The sequence below is a fragment of the Halichoerus grypus genome, chromosome 1 (assembly GCF_964656455.1).
Source record: "Halichoerus grypus chromosome 1, mHalGry1.hap1.1, whole genome shotgun sequence".
Classification (NCBI taxonomy): Eukaryota; Metazoa; Chordata; class Mammalia; order Carnivora; family Phocidae; genus Halichoerus; species Halichoerus grypus.
This window is the reverse complement of record NC_135712.1, coordinates 15,864,684-15,884,023: the sequence shown is the minus strand read 5'-3', so window position 1 is coordinate 15,884,023 and position 19,340 is coordinate 15,864,684. Positions and strand designations below refer to the sequence as shown.

Here is a 19,340-nt window from a genome sequence, read left to right as displayed (position 1 = left end):
ACTGCAACAAAACTTGTCCTGTCCTGACTCACACATTGGGATTTTTCATAAACACAAAGGAAGTAGAATATGGAACACTGTATCTCCTATTGCCATCCAGTAGGGGGTGTTGATTTGTATTATATGGTATCCGCAGACTGGAGACCTATGAGCCTTTTGGTTGATTCTTTGATTTGTACTTGGACTTTCATGTTCAGGCCAAGGAGTATATTTTTACTCCTCCAAAATGTCTCCTCTCCTACCTAAGTGGTGTATTGGTTAACTTTCTCACCAGTCCCTATCTCAACTTTTGCCCTTAATTTTTTCACATCATATAATGTCTGTGGACTCTAATGATAGCTGTTTAGTGAGCACTGTACTCAAACTAATTCAGAGAGACTGTCTGATGAACTTTGCTTTGATTTGTGCAGAATTGTTGAGAACTATATTTGAGAAAACAATTGTACCCTGGACAAAACCTGAGGGTTTCTGTCTTAACTATTCCCCAAATTTGTGTATTAGGAAGTCAATCTGAGTATTATGTTTTTAAAAAAGATTTTGTTTATTTATTTGAGACAGAACAAGAGTGAGAGAGAGAGAGAGAGAGAGAGAGTGAGCGCACGAGCAGGGGGAAGGGACAGAAGGAGAGGGAGAAGTAAACTCCCTACTGAGCAGGGAGCCTGATGCGGGGCTCCATCCCAGGACTCCGGGATCATGACCTGAGTCCAAGGCAGACACTTAACCGACTGAGCCACCCAGACGCCCCTGAGTATTAGGTTTTAAATGAAATGATTTGATTTGATTTTAAGCTGATAATTTCAAATACATTAAAAGCAATCTATGCAATTCCAGAAGAGCAGGGGCCTAGATTAATCAGAAAGGCCTCATTAGTTCCAGTGCAGGGAGAGTTGATAGGAACATCCCACTGACAGCTGAGGAGCTACTGCCCCAGGATGAGCAGCCCGAAGCGTACTCAACAGACGACCCCCATAAACACTCGCTCTTCTGCCCAGGTATCTCTTGGTGAGGGCAAATAGAGGAACCAAAGCAGTTACCCAGATAATTAAGGAAAAACAAACCTGTGTGTGGCAGGTAACTTGGGGAACTTCCACTAAATTTTCTAGGCAACCATTTTAATTCTTTGCCTCCCTGTTGTCAGCAGGAATGTGAGCTGGCTCATGAGAGCTCCTTTGACAATTATAATGCTCTCAGTTGGTAAATATTGCTTCCCAGGAACTCCACCACTCATCAATCTAGAGTTTGAAATAGCTCTGTGAGATCTCAGGGCTGTGTTGTTCCCACTGATTCACGACAAAACCCCAATAACTGCTGTGAAAATGTTAGGCTATTTGTGAAACTTTGGAAAACAGCTTCTAGCAACTCTTACTTGTTTTGTGATCCTGGAATAAGATGAGAACTGCACCCTCACAGGTGAGGCAAATCCAGTTGTTATGGTGGCCAAGGAAGAAGATTTAGGGTCAATCTGTGTATGAGGCATTTGCTGCGTCTCACCCCCAACACCTTCTTATCAGGGAGGTCCTACTACCTCCATGGTAGAGATGAGAAAATGGAGTCACAACCAGGCACACAACTGGTAAGTGACAAAACTAAATTTGAACCCAGATCCTTTTGATTCCAAAGTTCTTCCCACTCTCGCAGTGGCTCTGGGAGAATCCAGGGCACCTAAAAAGCTCCATGGTTGTTTCTAGTGCCAATTGGGTTGGAAACTGTACATTAGGTTCTGGCACTCAAAGTTTTGCATGCACTAGAGTCTCCTATACGTCTTGTTAGGCACAGAGATGTCTGGCACCACACCGAGAGGGTCTGATTCAGGTCTGGGTTGGGGCCCAAGAATTTGCTCTCTTAACAAGTTCCCAAGTGATGCTGATGCTGGGACCTGGGGACCACACTGGAGAACCTCCACTGCATTCAGGTGAACTCAGAGAGCCGAGTTTGATGTGAAAATCCACATTAATGGGACTGAAATCAGAGATCTGCAGAGTCACCATAGAGAGAAGGTTGGGAATGAGTCCTGATGATAAAACTAACACTTTCTAAAGAGAATATGTCCATCACAGGTGGATGGTCAGAATAGGAACATTAAATAATGGGGTAGGAAATGTATCTGACAGTTTCCATCTGGAAGGAAGAAGAGACGAAAGGGTCAGTTTCTACCTTTCCTTCTAGTTCCCTGGACACCAATCAACCTTATGAACACTACTTTAACTTAATTTATTTGATTGTTTTGTTTTCCCAGGTATCTGATACCTGAAGGATGGTTTGCAAGTATGACTATTTTTCACGACTACCACTTTGCATAATCTCTGTGAACGCCATTCACATTGAAGTCTATGTAAATGGTGCCCCCTGGAGGAGTGGAAAAGAATACCATCCATCCTAAATGAATGATCTAGTGTTGTTGTTTATACACGATTTGAGTGCCCCTAGAGACTACTCCTCTCATCATAAACTAGCAGACCTGAGGACCAGTCCAGGACCTATGAGGACACGATCATTGAGAAGCCTGCCCTTGAGAAAGATTTTTTCCTAGGTAGAACTCCAAGTGACCCAAGACCTAAAGTTCTTGAGACAAGTGAAAATGGGAGGAGAGCATGGTTAACAAATCCAAATGCTATCATGATGTGTACCTTCCTTCTCTGTTTTGTGGGAATACAATTATTTTAAGATTTCACTTACAAAGTAGGGATCGTGACTGAAAACTTCAGACAGATATTTAGGTACTTATTAAATGTTCTTTCTTGTCTAGAGGCGAGGAAGCCAGGAGGGCTAGATGTTTTCCAGTCTCTCCTCTGTTCCTATATCTAGAAATAAGAGACCCTCAAAAGTCTTTCATCCCTCAAGGTCTGCAGGAAGCCCAGTCGCTCAATGGGGAAGTTCAATGAATAAATGTGTGTCTTGGTGAGACAGCAAGACGTCTCTTGATTTGAACCCTTTGGTCTAAAAGAGAACCTTGAAGAGGCCCTGCCTAAGACCCATGAGTGTTCAGTGTCTCATGACCCTCTTCCCCACCATTGGAAGGTCACACTTAGCCTTTGTGTTAATGCTTCTCTATGACCTGCAAGTTTTCCAAAAACACTTTCATTCAAAGGATAGATCTACCACGTAACAGTAACAGTTCTGTGACCTTACTTAACCTTTCTGGGCCTTTGTTTCCTTATTTATGGGTTGGTTATAAGGCTTACAGGTAGAGAGATATAGGTAGATAAGGCTAAGAGCAATGATCAACACATCCTTGCCTTATACAAATGTGGCTTGTTATCATTATTGCTTAGACATACGTGTCACAAAGGTTCTGGGGATGATTTGTACCTGATGGGTAGTGAAGGGCTTGGAAAGTATTTAATTAGTGGAGAGAGTCTTGAGAAGTCCAATCCATGTATAATGGGGAGAACTAGAAAGACATCGAAGGTAGTGAGATAAGAGAAGCAGGAGAGAGGTATGATCTCCAAAAGAGAGGACTCTTCTGGAGACTAGGTTATCAGGAATACATGATTCCAGTCTGGTGGTAATGAAGGGGCTGTGGAAATGGCAGGCACATTTCAGAGAGAAGAAATGATGTTGCCCATGCTTGCATGCCCTTAACTTTCCCTCCCTCTTAAGGGTCATCTCTCTGTGCTGAGAGTTGTTTATACTGCTTGTCATAGACTACTAGGTTCCAGAAATCAATTTACATGGGCTGTGACCAGCATTAAAAAAAACAAAACAGAACAGAATATAAAATATCAGTGTCCACTGCACATGGGGAGTAAATATTGTTTTATAAAACTTAAATCAGTCGTGCATGTATAGGGTCACCATGTAAAATGTATTTTTTACTGTGGGTCTTGGCCCAGGGTTTGAAAGTCACTGCTCTGCTGTGTTCACTGAGGTGGGAAGTTCTGCCATGTCTGCTCTGGCAGGGTCCTCTTGACTACTGATTCTGCAGGCTGCCTTTTCCTCCCCAGCCTTTGGGCATCTGGCTGCTGCCCTTCCAGCAGAGGCCTGAGCCCTCTGATACAGTGCTGCTACTTTTGCAAAGCCCTGCAGGTGAAGATGGAGCCTGGGTGCAATCTGCTCCCCCTCCTTTTGCTTTTATGGCTCAGCCCCTCACTTAATTCAAACTTGTTAAAAACCTGTGCCAAATTTTATCAACATGTTGGGGAAACTAGAAGAGAAATAATTTAAACCTTGCTGCTCAATTTTACTTTTCCTGCAGTCCAAGGAAAGAGCATTCTGGAATTTAAATCCTGTGCAGGGGTCACTTCCTAGATGCTTCTGGTTTATCGTGGTGTTTCTCTGACCTCAGGGCCACATTCCTCACCATAGAAGGGCTCTTCTTCCAATTTTAAACCTGCAGATATTTATTCATTTTCTGGGGGAAAATTCTATCTGGTACTCACAGAGTTCTATAAATTCTTATTTACTTCTGACTATTTAAAAAAGGCCAGTCAAATTTAAAATACCCATTTTAGATCCAATCCGATGCCATCCATCTCCTCCCCTCCTCCCAGCAATGACCATGCTTCTCCGTGGTGACTCAGAGTAGGGAGAAGGCTTGGTCTGCTTTTTCACTCCTTACCCCCTCCCTCTGTTGGCACCTTTCTCCTTTCCTGCAGAACAGAGATGGAAAAGGACACTCTCTGGCTCAGAGAGGTTCAGAGAGTGAGCAGATCAGCAATGTCTGTTCCATAAGCTGATGTACCCCTATGGATCAAGATGACCATTTCGACTTGTTTCTGATACCCCCAATGTCTGTGAGTGCTCCCCTGTCTTCATGGAAAATACCAGAACTCTCTACTCTCCATGGATGACTTACAACTAGCAATCCCTCCGTCCTCTGCTCTTCTCAACCTTCTGCTTGTTTGGGGTGGGGGAATGAGAGGGGCCTGGGGGTGGTTGGGCACAGTAGAGTTGGTTAAGTCCAGCTTATTAAAACCTTCTGGAGGGGTTCATAGCCTCCAGCTGTTGGCAGCTCTCTTTAGAATGTGAGTTCTTTTTCTTTTTTCCAAGGGAATTATTATTTTTTTTTAAATTTTTTTATTGTTATGTTAATCCCCATACATTACATCATTAGTTTTAGATATAGTGTTCCATGATTCATTGTTTGTGCATAACACCCAGTGCTCCATGCAGAACGTGCCCTCCTCAATACCCATCACCAGGCTAACCCATCCTCCCACCCCCCTCCCCTCTAGAACCCTCAGTTTGTTTTTCAGAGTCCATCATCTCTCATGGTTCTTCTCCCCCTCCGATTTCCCCCCCTTCATTCTTCCCCTCCTGCTACATTCTTCTTCTTTTTTTCTTTCTTAACATATATTGCATTATTTGTTTCAGAGGTACAGATCTGAGATTCAACAGTCTTGCACAATTCACAGCGCTTACCAGAACACATACCCTCCCCAGTGTCCATCACCCAGTCACCCCATCCCTCCCACCCCACCCCCCACTCCAGCAACCCTGAGTTTGTTTCCTGAGATTAAGAATTCCTCATATCAATGAGGTCATATGATACATGTCTTTCTCTGTTTGACTTATTTCGCTCAGCATAATACCCTCCAGTTCCATCCACGTCATTGCAAATGGCAAGATCTCATTCCTTTTGATGGCTGCATAATATTCCATTGTGTATATATACCACATCTTCTTTATCCATTCATCTGTCGATGGACATCTTGGCTCTTTCCACAGTTTGGCTATTGTGGACATTGCTGCTATAAACATCGGGGTGCATGTACCCTTTCGGGTCCCTACTTTTGTATCTTTGGGGTAAATACCCAGGAGTGCAATTGCTGGATCATATGGTAGCTCTATTTTCAACTTTTTGAGGAACCTCCATACTGTTTTCCAGAGTGGCTGCACCAGCTTGCATTCCCACCAACAGTGTAGGAGGGTTCCCCTTTCTCCGCATCCCCGCCAACATCTGTCGTTTCCTGACTTGTTAATTTTAGCCATTCTGACTGGTGTGAGGTGGTATCTCATTGAGGTTTTGATTTGGATTTCCCTGATGCCGAGCGATATTGAACACTTTTTCATGTAGAATGTGAGTTCTTAATGTGTCTTTGCCTTCAGCCCCAGGTCTTGGTCACCAATTTTAAGACAACAGAAATAATACCATCAATACCCCATGGCATGTGGAACAAGAGATCCATATCATCTACTCTGCCCATACTTTGAAGAGTTAAGCTGGAAGGCTCTGAGACTAACGTTTTGAAATGTCTGTAAACATGCCTGAGGACACTACCAAGAATGGTGTCTCAAGAAAAGCCTGTCCAATTGGACAAAAGGCCTATGGACTTAAGGGTGGACCTGGTCTATATTATAGCTGCAACACTGTTCCCCAGCAGATATTTTTCAGAATTAAAATGGGAAATTGAAAATGCAGAAAAAGAGAGGAGGAATCCCCCTTTTCCAGAATGAGCAAAGATATCTTGGTTTATAATGCATTTCCATTAAAGAGAAGTAACTAAAAAAAAAAATTCATGTCACATTTACTCTCAGTAAACTTTTATTTTCAGAAACTACAGAATGTATAGGATTTCTGAATTTGACCAGAAAAAAAAGACATTTTAAAACTGTCTCTATTATTTGGTCATTTTAGTAAATAGGTCATCATATTTGTGGTATGGCAATGTGAATTTTTTGATATTTTTTTCCCAAACAGCATCTTAATTTACCATCATAGAAGTAGGCTTAGCTATTGTGAAAAATTCAAGTGGTAAAAAAGGTACATTAAATGCCCCCCCTCCTTATTTTTGCTTGAAGTAGATGTTACCCAGGAAGGGTGACAAATTAACATACAAAGTGGTAAGGACTGTCTCTGCTCTGAGCACCCCCCAGAAATGCCCCTGGAACCTCCATCGTGGCTGAGTCATGGGGGTAACTCTCACATTGTCAGTGGGCTTGGCAGTTCTCTTGGCTGAAGCTACCAGAATTAATATTCTTCTTTATCCTCTCTGTCCTCTGTCTGTCCTGGGCTTTCATTCCTGCAGCTCCTGGCATGGCTTCAACAGCCATGTTGACATAATTCCCGCCATGGCTACAGGATCCAGTGATTTGCTCTCCAGTCAGCCCAGGTGACATAAATGTATGATTTCAAGATTCACAACTTCCTTGTGGTTCTCACCAATCAAGGGAAGAGTGTCCACTGCTCAACCAGGCGTACTTTTCTTTGATTCCTTCTTTCAAATTCCTATGCCTTCCCAACTCAAATAGAGCTTGATACAATTTACTTAGCACCAAGACTGGAAGAAAGCAGCATACCTACAAAACCACCTCCCAGCCCGTTTGTTCTTGGCAACCAGTTGAGGGAAAACCCCCACTTCCTCACTTCTGAGTGGGATAATATTCAACATGCATATTTTATGACCAGTTGGCTTGGCCACCATGATGGAATTGGGCACTGACCAATCAGTATGGCCAAACCAGTGCATACTGGTTAAGTATCGGCTTGGGCAGGGGTCCCAGACAGGCAGGCTCCTGGGCCTCGTTGCCAGTACATTAGCTTTGTTCAACACGCAGAGTGATTTTGAAAGCTGTTTCTGAGCCTTTAGGCTAGGCACACACTCTCCTGTTCCCAGGTTCCCTTCTTGTCTCATGTCTTAGAGCTTGATGGCTTTACTAATTTATGTTACCCTGGCTTCCTGAAAAGCATCTGCTTGTGCCAGACTCTTCTTAAACCTTTCTTTGGGGTCTAGTCTCTTCCCAGGGGCTATTAGCTCTAATTTGTCTGTTAACATGTCCTCCCAGCTTGTCTCCACTTAGACCAGTCCTCGTACAAGTGGAATTATACAAAGCCTCCTCTACTTGCTGGACCTAAATTTCCACAGGGGCAGGCATGCCACTCTGTATCTGAATTACACCGATATTTCAACTGCACATTAAATTATTACTGACTTGGAAATGAGAGACTAAATATACAAAAGACAATGGCCAAACCATATATAAAAATAGAACTCTGCCCCCACAACCTGCAGCCACCTTCCCAGGAAACCAACCCCTTTTATCCACAATAAATAGCCCAGGAAGCCAACCCTGCTATAAGTCAGACTACTATCTCTAATAATCTAGGAACCTGAACAAAAGCTTCTGTAAAAAATGGCCACGAATGGTCAGGACTGGATTAACAACTGACAGTTTCCTGAATTTTTGTCCCTGCCTCCAACCGAGGATGAAGCAGAGAAAGCCAAATATGTACCCCTCATCAGTCACAGAAGATACTTTGCTAGACGTTCCTATCCTCCAGCTTCGGTGTGCCCACAGCCTCCAATGAGGGCACACCGGAAGCCTTCCCTTTCCCTACTCTAAAACATTCCCACTCCCCTGCCTGCTTTTGAGTCTGCCAAAATGCAGGTGACCCTGGCTGACCCACTTCTTCTCCTAACTCTGAAAAAATAGCCTTTACTTGTTCTCATTTGGTTTGTCTTCACTTATAACCACAGCAGTAAATTCAATTCTAACTACTTAGATAATCAAAATAATAATGCCTTCATTAAAATGACAAAATATAGCAGAGAGGAAAAATAAGATTTTTTTTTTTTTTGTATTCTGTAAACGTTTAAGGGGGTGGGTGGGGGAAATCTTCCCTGTAAGACATCTTAAATTTCCTCCTGATTCCATTTTCTGATTTTTCCTGCCACCACGGAAATTTGTAATAAAACAGCCCACTTTAAAATGTTGAACTTTGTTACTTTTAAGCTGAAAACATTTTTGAAGATTAAGGCAGTTATTTCTGCAAAAAGATGGCTTCTGGGTTTATTAATTAAAAAGAATGCAGGAAGTATTTGAAATATTATCATCTGGGTGACTTTATTCTACATTGATAAATACAGTCTCACCATAATTAAGATAAAACGAAAGAGTTTGAAATATGGTGATAGCTTAAAACGTGAAAATAATTCTTTTTACCATGAATAATTATCCCACCAGTTTTATAACCTGATAAAAATCAAAATAAAAGAAAATCCCTGGGCATTTTAATTAGGAGAAATCATACACATTCTGGGAAATTAGAAACATTTCCAATATATTGCACTTCAGAATCCTCATTGTAGACATTCTTTCCCTGGAGATTGTCCAAAGAAGTGGATCCCATGGATTTGCTTCTCTACAGGACCTAGCAAATATAAAGCTCAATATGAAGCATACCTGGTTTTGAATCCAAATTTAGCAGCAATTTACTTCACATTTGAATTGAGATGCAGAGGAAAAATTCATAGTCTTTGGATTTTGCTTCCCTCACATTTGTTCCTCAAAAAAATGTAGATTTTTCTTCTATATTACTAGACAGAGACAGAGGAGTGACTCCTCTTGAAGTTCTGTTGTGTTTTCTAATTTTCTAGGAATCACTGTAGAGTTTACTATGCTATGACTTATACACATGGCTCATAATATGGTTTTAAAATTGTAAATCCTTCAGAGAATTCCCCAAATACTCTCCAGGTATCTATATTGGTTGGCGTATTTTGAAGAAATGGACATCAAAGGTGTTCAATTAACACTTGTTGGCAAATTGATTCAATGCAAACCAATTTTAAATTAACCTCAATTTGGAAGATGTGCTGGACCAATGATAGTTGCCTAACACTTATTTTGTTAACACTTGATTTGCATTATCTGGCCTACTTCACCCCTCCTATATTTTCTATAATCAAATCACATTGACTGTGTATCTTTTGATTTCTTAATTATTCCCCTTTCCGCCTATGTAGAATAAGAATGCCTTATACTCACACAGCCCTAGGTTTTTAAGACTTAGAAGAGGAGCTGCAGTGTTTCCCCTAGTCCATGCCTCTTTTGTGGATATGACTCTCCTCTACTTTTTCCATACTTTCATGTTCAGGAATCACCTGAAGAACTTATTAAAAACTTGGGGTGCTGGACCCACTCCAGAGTTTCTGATTCCATAGGTCTGGAGCAGGGCACAAGAATGTACATATCTAACAAGTTCCCAGGTGAGGCTGGTGCTGCAGGTCTCAGGACCACGGGTTGAGATCTACTGCTACTGTGCTCTGTGCACGAAAATAGGACTCCCTGGGTGTGTGCGCCACGCACATGCGCATTGGCAGTGGTGGCGGTGGTGGGAGTAGGGGTGGTTTGACCAGGGCGGGACCTGGACACAGAAAAGCTTGCAGGTAGAGTTCACGGTGAGATAGCTGCAGAGGTTCTGGAATAAGCCCACGTCCCAAAGGTCTAAGTGAGAGGGGAGGGGAGAAAAAGAAAACCTGATGTGTTCCTGATAGCTGGATGCGTCTCCTGTTTGGATTTCACTGAAATGAAACTCCTAGATGGCTTCAGCACCCGGGAGGGGCTGCTAAATTGTCACGTCTCAGACTAACATACAATATCGGTGTCTGCATTTTATGCTGTCAGACTACATATTAAAACTCTGTGCAGTGGCGGAGTAAGTTAGATAAATATTTGCGCATTTGACTGCACATAGCTACGACTTATGTTTCCTTGTTCTGTCTCCAAGAATCTGTGTCAGTTAAATTGCTGGCTATGAGGTAATTGGCTGTGAATTTTAATCCCATCTTCATGGTCATTCATCTGCTTAAAGATTGGGTTGGGCAGGTGCTTTAGTGAGTCTGTAACCTCTTTCTTTTTCTGCCAAATGGTAAAGACAAGAAACTCTTCACAGGTTGCTGGATGGCTCCAGTTATTATGCATTCTTATAAAGACACTGCAAACAGGCAAATGTCAATGCAACAGAATAACAGTACTCATTGATATTTGGATCATTCTTGTGTAATATAAAATTGCGGGTGATTTCAGGTTCTCAAAGGGCTTTATGAGCCTCAGGTCTTAACACCCCCTTCGCTTTTAATGGCACATTATCTTTTCTATCTCAACTTTGTTTTAAATATTTTATTATGAAATTTCAAATATACCCAGGATTAGAGAGAATAGTACAATGAACTTTGATGGTACAGTCATCCAGCCCCCGTAATTATCGATATTTTGCCCACCACGTTTAATTGGTCTTCACTCCTGGGCCACATCAATTTTATTTGTAAATACTTCAGTATTAATTTCCAACAGGTAAGGGTTTTAAAACAATATAACCACAATAGTATTACCACACCTAACAAAATTATTATTTGAAATATTATTCGGCCATGTTCAAATTTCTTTGATTGTCTCAAACATTTTTTTTTTTTTAGTAGTCCTGTTTGTTCATCAGGACCCAAACAAGGTCCTTTATAGACTTTGATTGCCCCATATTTCTTAACTGGTAGCAAAGTCTAAAAACATGATTAAATTTAGGTTTAATTATTTGTTTTTGTGGGGGGGAAAGACCATTTCATAGACCTTGCTACTGTATCACAGCAAGGAGGAAGGTAATGTCTATTTGCTCCACTTTTGGTGATATTAAGATCGATTATGGGTGTTGTCAACCTTTTACTCGGTGGTCTTAGCAACCATTGATGATTATTGTGTAAGTTCATTATTTGACTGGGGTTGTGAAATGACATTTTTATAAGTCAGTTGTTCTATTTGGTTAACATGAAACAAAGTTTATAAAGGAGAAGCAAGATAAATGCTTGATTCTATACCTTTATCTAATTCAGAATGATGAGCTCAACAACTTCAAATGTGACCGATGAGGTTTTCACTTTTCAAAATATCATTAGGAACTTAAAAATGTTCCATATGTATGTATTTTATAAGTAAATATATTAAAGATTTTATAAAGTATTTAATTATTATTTTATATACTTCAACCCATTACAATGGATTATGACAGGTGTTCAACTTGTTTCTTTCTTCACACTTCACTTTGATTATCCTCTCTCCTTGTATCGACTTTTTCCATTTTTTTACTGGATCATTTGTGTAACCATATTCTAATTTTCTAACTCTATCTTATTTTTTTAAGATTTATTTATTTATTTGAGAGAGAGAGAGTTGGGGGGAAGGGCAGAGGGAGAGAATCCTCAAGCAGACTCCCCACTGAGTGTGGAGCCTGATGCAGGGCTCCATCTCACAACCCATGAGATCATGACCTGAGCCAAAACCAAGAGTGGGACCCTTAACTAACTGAGCCACCCAGGCTCCCCTCCAACTCTATCATAAAACTACACCACCAACAAACAATCACTTCATTGGTTCCATACTTGCCTGAAGGTTTCACCATTTCTCCAGTATCCTGGATAACTAAACTTCTCCAGAGCTGATAACTATATTGCTTTCATGTCTTTAACTCTTCTTTCATCCATTCGAATATGGCTTCTACCCTGTCCCACCACTCTACTGAAATTTCTTGTCTTAGGATCACTGGTAATCTCCAGGCAGCCATATGTAATGTGCACTTTTCTGTCCTCTTCTTATCCCTCCTTTCAGTATTTGGGAGAGTTGGCCATTCATTTCTTGAAACACTCTTTTTACTATCATTGCACTATTATTTCCTACCTTTCCAAACTCATTGGCTTCTCCATTCAATTTCCTTTTCTAGCTGGCTCCTATCGTTCCCTAGGTGTTGGCATTCCTCTGGTTTAAGTCCTTGATCCCCTTCTCTTCTCCTTTTACTCTTTCTCCCTGGGTGATCTCATTCTTTCCAGGCTTTTAAAAATCATTATGACTTAAGACTCCAAAGTTTATACCTCCAACCTAGACAATTTTTCTGAGCACTGTATCCAACTCTGCTTACCTGATGGCTCAACCTGTATGTTTCACAGACATTTCAAAGTATACATGTCCAGGATAAAACTTCTCATTTCCTCTCTACAAATGAACCCCCCAAAATATCCGGACTCTGCCAAATTTTTTCCATCTCCACAGCTAACTCTGGATGTGGCCCATCCTTCGTGGACTACGTTAACACCTCTTTAATGGTCTCTCTGATTCCACATTTAGTCCCCTATAATCTATTTTCCACATTAAAAACAAGAGTGATCATCTAGAACTCACAAATAAAACCTTCCTTAAAAACCTTCAGTGGCTTTTCATTATACTTGTAATAAATCCAAACTCCTTACAAGGGCTGGATAGCTCTATGGATCTAGGTGATCAGTCTCTGCTGATCTCTCCAACTTTGGTGTGTTACTTTCATACTATACCAAAGTGACTCTTTTTCAGACAGACCCAAGCCTTTCCTCTATCAAGAGTCTCATAAATGCTGCTCCCTCTGCTTTTTTTCTCTCCACTGTTGTCATGTGTGACTTATCTGTTGGAAATCAGCTTAAGTACTGTCTGTCAAGTTGATGCCTTTTCTGGCCAGTCTAACTAAAATAGGTAGCATTTCTATTCCATCTACCTGTGAGGGAAGGGATCTGAATCTCTCTCAAATGCCAACTGCTTATTTGATTTAATCCTTTCTTCTCTGAAAACAGTTTCTTCCCCTATTAGCCATATACGTCCCAGTGATCTATTCTTGGAAAACCAATTTAAACATAAAAATACTGACTTTGATCTGATAATCAGTTCATGAGATTATACACTTGGGTTCAAATTTGAATTTTTACTGGTTACGTTTAAAACCAGCTCTTTCCTCCTCTATTTCTTACTTAGTAGACAGATGATAAATCAGAATGGATGAAATAAAGGGGAGGGATAGCACAGCTGCTGGTAATAGGACAACTTCACAGGACTTCATGCATCTTGGGGCAGAGGAGCCATGAAGGAAAGCAGCAGACATTCCCTGAATGCCTGATCTGTGCTGGGCTCTATACTAGATATTTAACTAGCTGGTCCACCTCAGGAGCACTGCTGGGCCAGAACCAGGGGCTACCAACTCATAATGTTTTAGAGTTGGGAAGGGACTCAGAGGTCATTTAGTTCACCGTGTGGTGAACTTACCCACTAGGTGATTCTTCTTACAATATGTTACCTAATGCTTTCCCAGTTTCCTCTTGAACTCCCTGCCTCCTGTTGCAGCTCATTCCATGGTTAATAATTCTAATTATCAGAAAGTTGTAGCTTAATGTTATATAAATCTGTCTCCATGTAATTTCTACCCACTAGTCCTGCTTCTATCCTCTGCAGACAACAGAGTGAGATGAACCTGTCCTCCCCATGAGAGTCTTCCGGGTATTGGAAGATGGCCATCAAGGGGTCCTCAGGGCTCCTTCAGGCCAAATGTTATCAAGATGACTTTGCATTTAGGGTTCCTGTGACTCGATACTGAGTGGCTACATCCAGGATTCCTGCAGACTTCCTCCTCTCATTTTCCCCTGTGGCTCTGGGCTATGTGTGCAGAGCTGAGATCATTCCAGAGCCCCTTCTCTCTAAATAAAGACTTCTTTAGGCATAAGGTTGCTCCTATTATTATTGTCCACAGAATAACTACCATCCAAATGCCTGCAAAGTACTTGTGCTGCATGTATATTAACTTTAATCCAACAATACCCATTGGATGGTAAGTATTAGTTTGAACCATATGAGCTTATCTTTCTATAGGTTAAAAACAGTTGCATATCAGCAATTTCAAATGGTTCAATTATTATTAACCTGATTTTATAGATGAGAAAAATAGAGACTTGGACAGGTTACATATCTTGTTCATGGCCACAAAGCCAGCAAGAGCCCACTGAGGTCTACACCCGCGTCTGTCTGGCTCGAAACGTGGCTCATTTGCTGCACGGGCCTCTTCAGTATGCATCACCTTGCAGCTGCAGATGCAGATATTCAAGGTAAAGACAAAGAGGCCACGTTTTTTGCAACACAGCCTGGCGGAGTGGAAAGGAAAGAGGAATTTGAGGTACATGTGTATTTGCTAACTAAGTCTTTATCCCACTACTTACTATTCATGTGACCTTGAGAGCGTTATTGAACCTCCCTGAAACCCAATTAGCTCATCTCTAAAACTGGGTTATTAATATTTAACTTGCAGTACTCGTGTAAGGATTAAGTGGATTGACATTCTGTCAGACTCTTGCCCACTGCTCTCCCATTGCCTGGCATGTCATACTGTGGGGCCTGAGTCCATTTGGTCTCATTTTTCTACATCAAGGTTGGCCAACTTTTTCTTAAAAGGCTCTTGTTCTCACTGAAAAACTACAGTCATTTTTACGTCTTACTTTGAACAATGTAAAAGCCATTCTTGGCTCGCTGGCCATTCAAAAACAGGTGGGCCAGTGGGCTGGAGTTGGCCGGCCCCTGCACTATTGGCTACCATGTAGTTTCTCTGTTCTCGAGTCTCCAACAGCTTGTCACTCGTGCTCCCTCTCAATAATGAGATTGCTTTTTTTCTCTCACTGAGAAAATAGAGGCAACCAGAAAAGACCTAGCTCTGGCTCCCAGGCCACCCCTTTCATCATTGGGCCCACATTCTCTCCCTTGTCTGTTTACACGAGCTCTCTGGGCTCCTGACACAAGCCAGCCCCTCTGCTTGTGCGCTATATCCCAACGTCACCCACTTACTCAGGAACATTGCTCTAATAATTGTCCCATTGCCTTTAAATCTCTCCCTTGACCTCATTTTCTCCTCTTCTTATCACTTACTCCCCATTTCTTGCAGAGTTCCATGAATGCATGAACTATGCTGACAAACTCCAACCTCCCTCTTCTCATTCTTTCTATAACGGCCTCCAGGTTCCAGTTCTCAGTCCTCATTACACTGATTTATCAGCAGCGTGTGCCAGAGGATTATTCCTTTTGCCCCGAAACCCTGCTTTCACTTGCTTTCTTGGGTACTACTTATTTTTTCTACTACATCTTCTACTTCTTTTCCTCTTTAATCCCTCTGCTTCTCTTCAGATTCTTGGCTGTTCCTTCTCTGCTGGCTCTTAATGTTGGAGAGTCTAGGGAATAGTTGTTGGAGCTCTTCTATTTTCAATCCATATTCATTCTTGTAATGGTCTGATATAGCCTCCTGGCTTTATCTATGTGTTATGACTTTCATATATACATCTCCAGGCTGGTCCATTTCCTGAACTCCAGATTTTTATTTTTATTATTATTTTTAAAGATTTTATTTATTTGTCAGAGAGAGAGAGAGAGAGAAAGAGAAAGAGAGTGTACAAGCAGGGGGAGTGGCAGGCAGAGGGAGAAGCAGGCTCTGCTCTGAGCAAGGAGCCCTATGTGGGACTCTGATCCCAGGACCCTGGGATCATGACTTGAGCCAAAAAAATCAGATGCTTAGACAACTGAGCCACCCAGGTGTCCCTGAACTCCAGATTTTTATATCTGATTGTCTACTTGACATCTCTACTTTGAAGTCAAGTAGACATCTCAAACTTAGCCTGTCTGTAACTGAGCTTCTGATATTTGCCCATCAACAAAATTGGCTTCTCTCAGAGTCTTTGTCATTTATGTAAATTGCAACTCCATTTTTCTAGTCACTCAGGCTAAACACCCTGGCTTCATCCTCTTTAAAAATTTTTTTAAGTCAACTTTTAGAGATATAATTTATGTCCCATAAACTCTGTCCATTTACAGTATATGATTCAATGAGCTCTGACTGATGTATATACCCATGAAATACAGCCGCAATCAATATACAGAACATTTCCACCTCCCTTTGCCACTCATGCCTCTCTTCACCTCTGTCCCCTGGAGATCACTGATTTGCTTTTTGTCACTATCAGACTAGTTTACATTTTCTAGAATTGTATATAAATGAAACTAAACAATATATACACTTTTGTGTCTGTGTCTTTCACATAGAATAAATATTTTGAGATTCATTCATGTTGTGTGGGATGGTAGTTCACTTATTTTTGTTGTGTCTAATATTCCATTATATGGATACACCACAATTTGTTTATGATTTTACCAAATGATGGGTATTTGGGTTGTGTCCAGTTTTTGGTTATTATGAATAAAGCTGCTTTGTACATTCAGTAGAGGTCTTTGTGTAGACATGTGATTTCAGTTTTCTTGAGTAAATCACTTAAGAGTGGAATGTCCAGTTGGTTTGGTAGGTGTGCTGGGTAACATTTAAAGAAACTGTCACAGTTTTCCAAGCTAGTGGTGCCATTTTATATTCCCACTGACAGTGTATTACAGTTCTAGTGACTCGCATCTTTGCCTGGCTACATCTTCAGCTGCTGTCTTTTTCTCACATCTGAAATCCCATCCATCAGCAAATCTTGTTCCCCAAACTGTCAAAATATACCTAAAATCCCATTCCTTTTCATCCTACTACTGCTACCATTTTGGTCCAAGGTACTTTCATCTCTAATTGGATTTTTACAATAGCTTCCTGCTTGAGCCCTTGTTCCCCTTCAGTGTTTTTAAACATAGCAGTTGAAATAAGCCTGTTAAAGATAAGCAGTTTTTATGACTTCATTGTTTAAAACCCTCAGTGGCTTCCCTTCTCAGAGGTCGTTATAGTGGTCCTCCCTGATCTGGCCATCCCCAATCCCCTTACTTTTCCACTTTCCTACCACTCTTTCCCTCTTTTCCTTCTCTCCATGCTATTCCTTGGACACACCAAGTTTACTCCCTTGGCACAGCTGTTCTCGGTCCCCTTCTTTCTCAGATATATACATGACTTAACCGCACTTCCTTCAGATCTTTATTCTGAGGACCCTTTCTCTTTGAGGCTTTCCTTGATTCTCCCATTTTAAATGGCACCCCTCCCACTCATTCCATTTCTGTACCCTAACTCTGCCATTGCACTCATCCCCATTTAGTAATCGATATGTATTTGTTGACCCTCAACTATGTGCCAATGACTCTTCCAGGCACTTGGGATGCCGTATGAAGTGAAACAGTCAAAAATCTCTATCACCATGGAGTTTACACGTATTTTACTAATTTATTTTGCTCCTCAATCATCTTCCATCCACTAGAATAAAAGCTCCGTGATAACAGGGATTTTGTCTGTTTTGTTCAAGGCTGTATTACTAGTGGCCAGAAGAATGCTGGCAAATAGTAGGATTTCAACAAATACTGGCTGTTGTCTTTTTATTTTATTTTTCAAAATGAAGAAGTAACCAATAGTCCAAGCTTCATTTATGTGGAATAGGTTCCTGCAGTGTCCTACTTTGGGCCTTGGGGGAATCTGCAGCCTGTGAAAATTGAAGACACAATTGAATTGCTAATTTAAAATTGGAACCAGTTCAATTCTATGATCCTCTAAAAATGGGATTTAAACTGTGAAGTAGTATTAATTTAACTTTTCAGAGTACTTATCAAGAAAACTCTAGTTCTCTGCCAACAGCCTCTTCTAAGACCTTTGGGTTGATGGGCCGCTACCTGAATGTTGAGTGATGAGACTGGCTATTCCACTAATTGCCTCTTCCTTAGGGATGTGTCATTTAACACCACCGTCTAGATCACTGTTTCCCAAAGTGTGGTCTCTTTATTACTTGTATTAGCATCAGTCAACTTGAACCACTGAATCAGAATCTCTGGGGGTAGGATTCTGAAACCTTCATTCTTTCCAAACTCTTGAGGTGGTTGGTTATTTGACATTTGCAGTTATTTATCTTACAATCTGAGTTAAGACAACTGGATCTAGGAGGATTGAATCACTGTAATTGAAGGCAGCCTGGCAAAATCCTCAGCAGGTGGATTGAGATGTCCAGGTGAGGGTTAGAGGCTTTGAGTGAAGCCCAGGGTTAGCGTTTTTGGTGATTCTTTGGTTATGGGTTGAATTGTATCACTATAATAAAGTGCCGACATTAAATACCTCAGAATGTGACCTGGTTTGAAAACAGAGTTGTTGTAGATGTAATTACTTAAGATGAGGTCATACTGGAGTAGTGCAGTTCCTAATCAATATGATTGATGTTCTTACAAAGAGCAAACTCCATGTGAAGACAAACACAGGGAGAATATCAAGTGAGGATGGAGGATTGGAATGAGGCATGTACAAGTCAAGGAATGCCAGAGATTGCCAGCAACCCACCAGAAGGTAAGGAAGAATTCCTCTATAGCTTTCAGAAGGAGCATGGTCCTGCCAACACCTTAATTATGGACTTCAAGCCTCCAGAACCAAGAGACAGTAAGTTTCTGTTATTTTAAGTCACCCAATTTATGATCCTTTGTTATGGCAGCACTGAGAAAGTAATAGGGCCCTTCTTTAGTTGTTTATCAAACATCTAAAATGATATTGTTGAGGTGTGAACATACATAAAAAAAGAAGAGCCAAGAGTGATAAGTTCAGGGACTTCTAGAACTTAGGAAATTTTAAATGTAGGTTTGAAATCCCCCTCGAGTGTAGACAAATAGACCAACAGAAGAGTAGGGAAACTAGAAAAATGTCCACATCCACAAGAGAGCTGATGTATGAGAGAAATGTCATTATTAGATCAGTGGAAAAGACATAAACTAGCTAATATATAGGAGTGAGAAATTTGGCTGTCAATATGCAAAAATAAAATTAGATTCTTACTTCATACCATAATAGTAATAATGACAACATCCTCACTTCCACTGCATTTAGTAGTGCTGCTCTAGGAGGGTTTTACATTTCC

General features: G+C 41.0%; 1 protein-coding gene across 1 annotated transcript in view; it reads left to right on the top strand.

The window, feature by feature from the left end:
* The window catches only part of BACH1 (BTB domain and CNC homolog 1), an 85,414-nt gene extending 66,671 nt beyond the window's left edge, over positions 1–18,743 (top strand). Inside the window, exon 5 of the mRNA XM_078054470.1 lies at positions 18,666–18,743. Coding sequence (XP_077910596.1) covers positions 18,666–18,728 — 63 coding nt within the window. The 3' untranslated portion in view covers positions 18,729–18,743. The remainder of the gene's footprint in view (positions 1–18,665) is intronic.
* Positions 18,744–19,340: the final 597 nt, after the last annotated feature.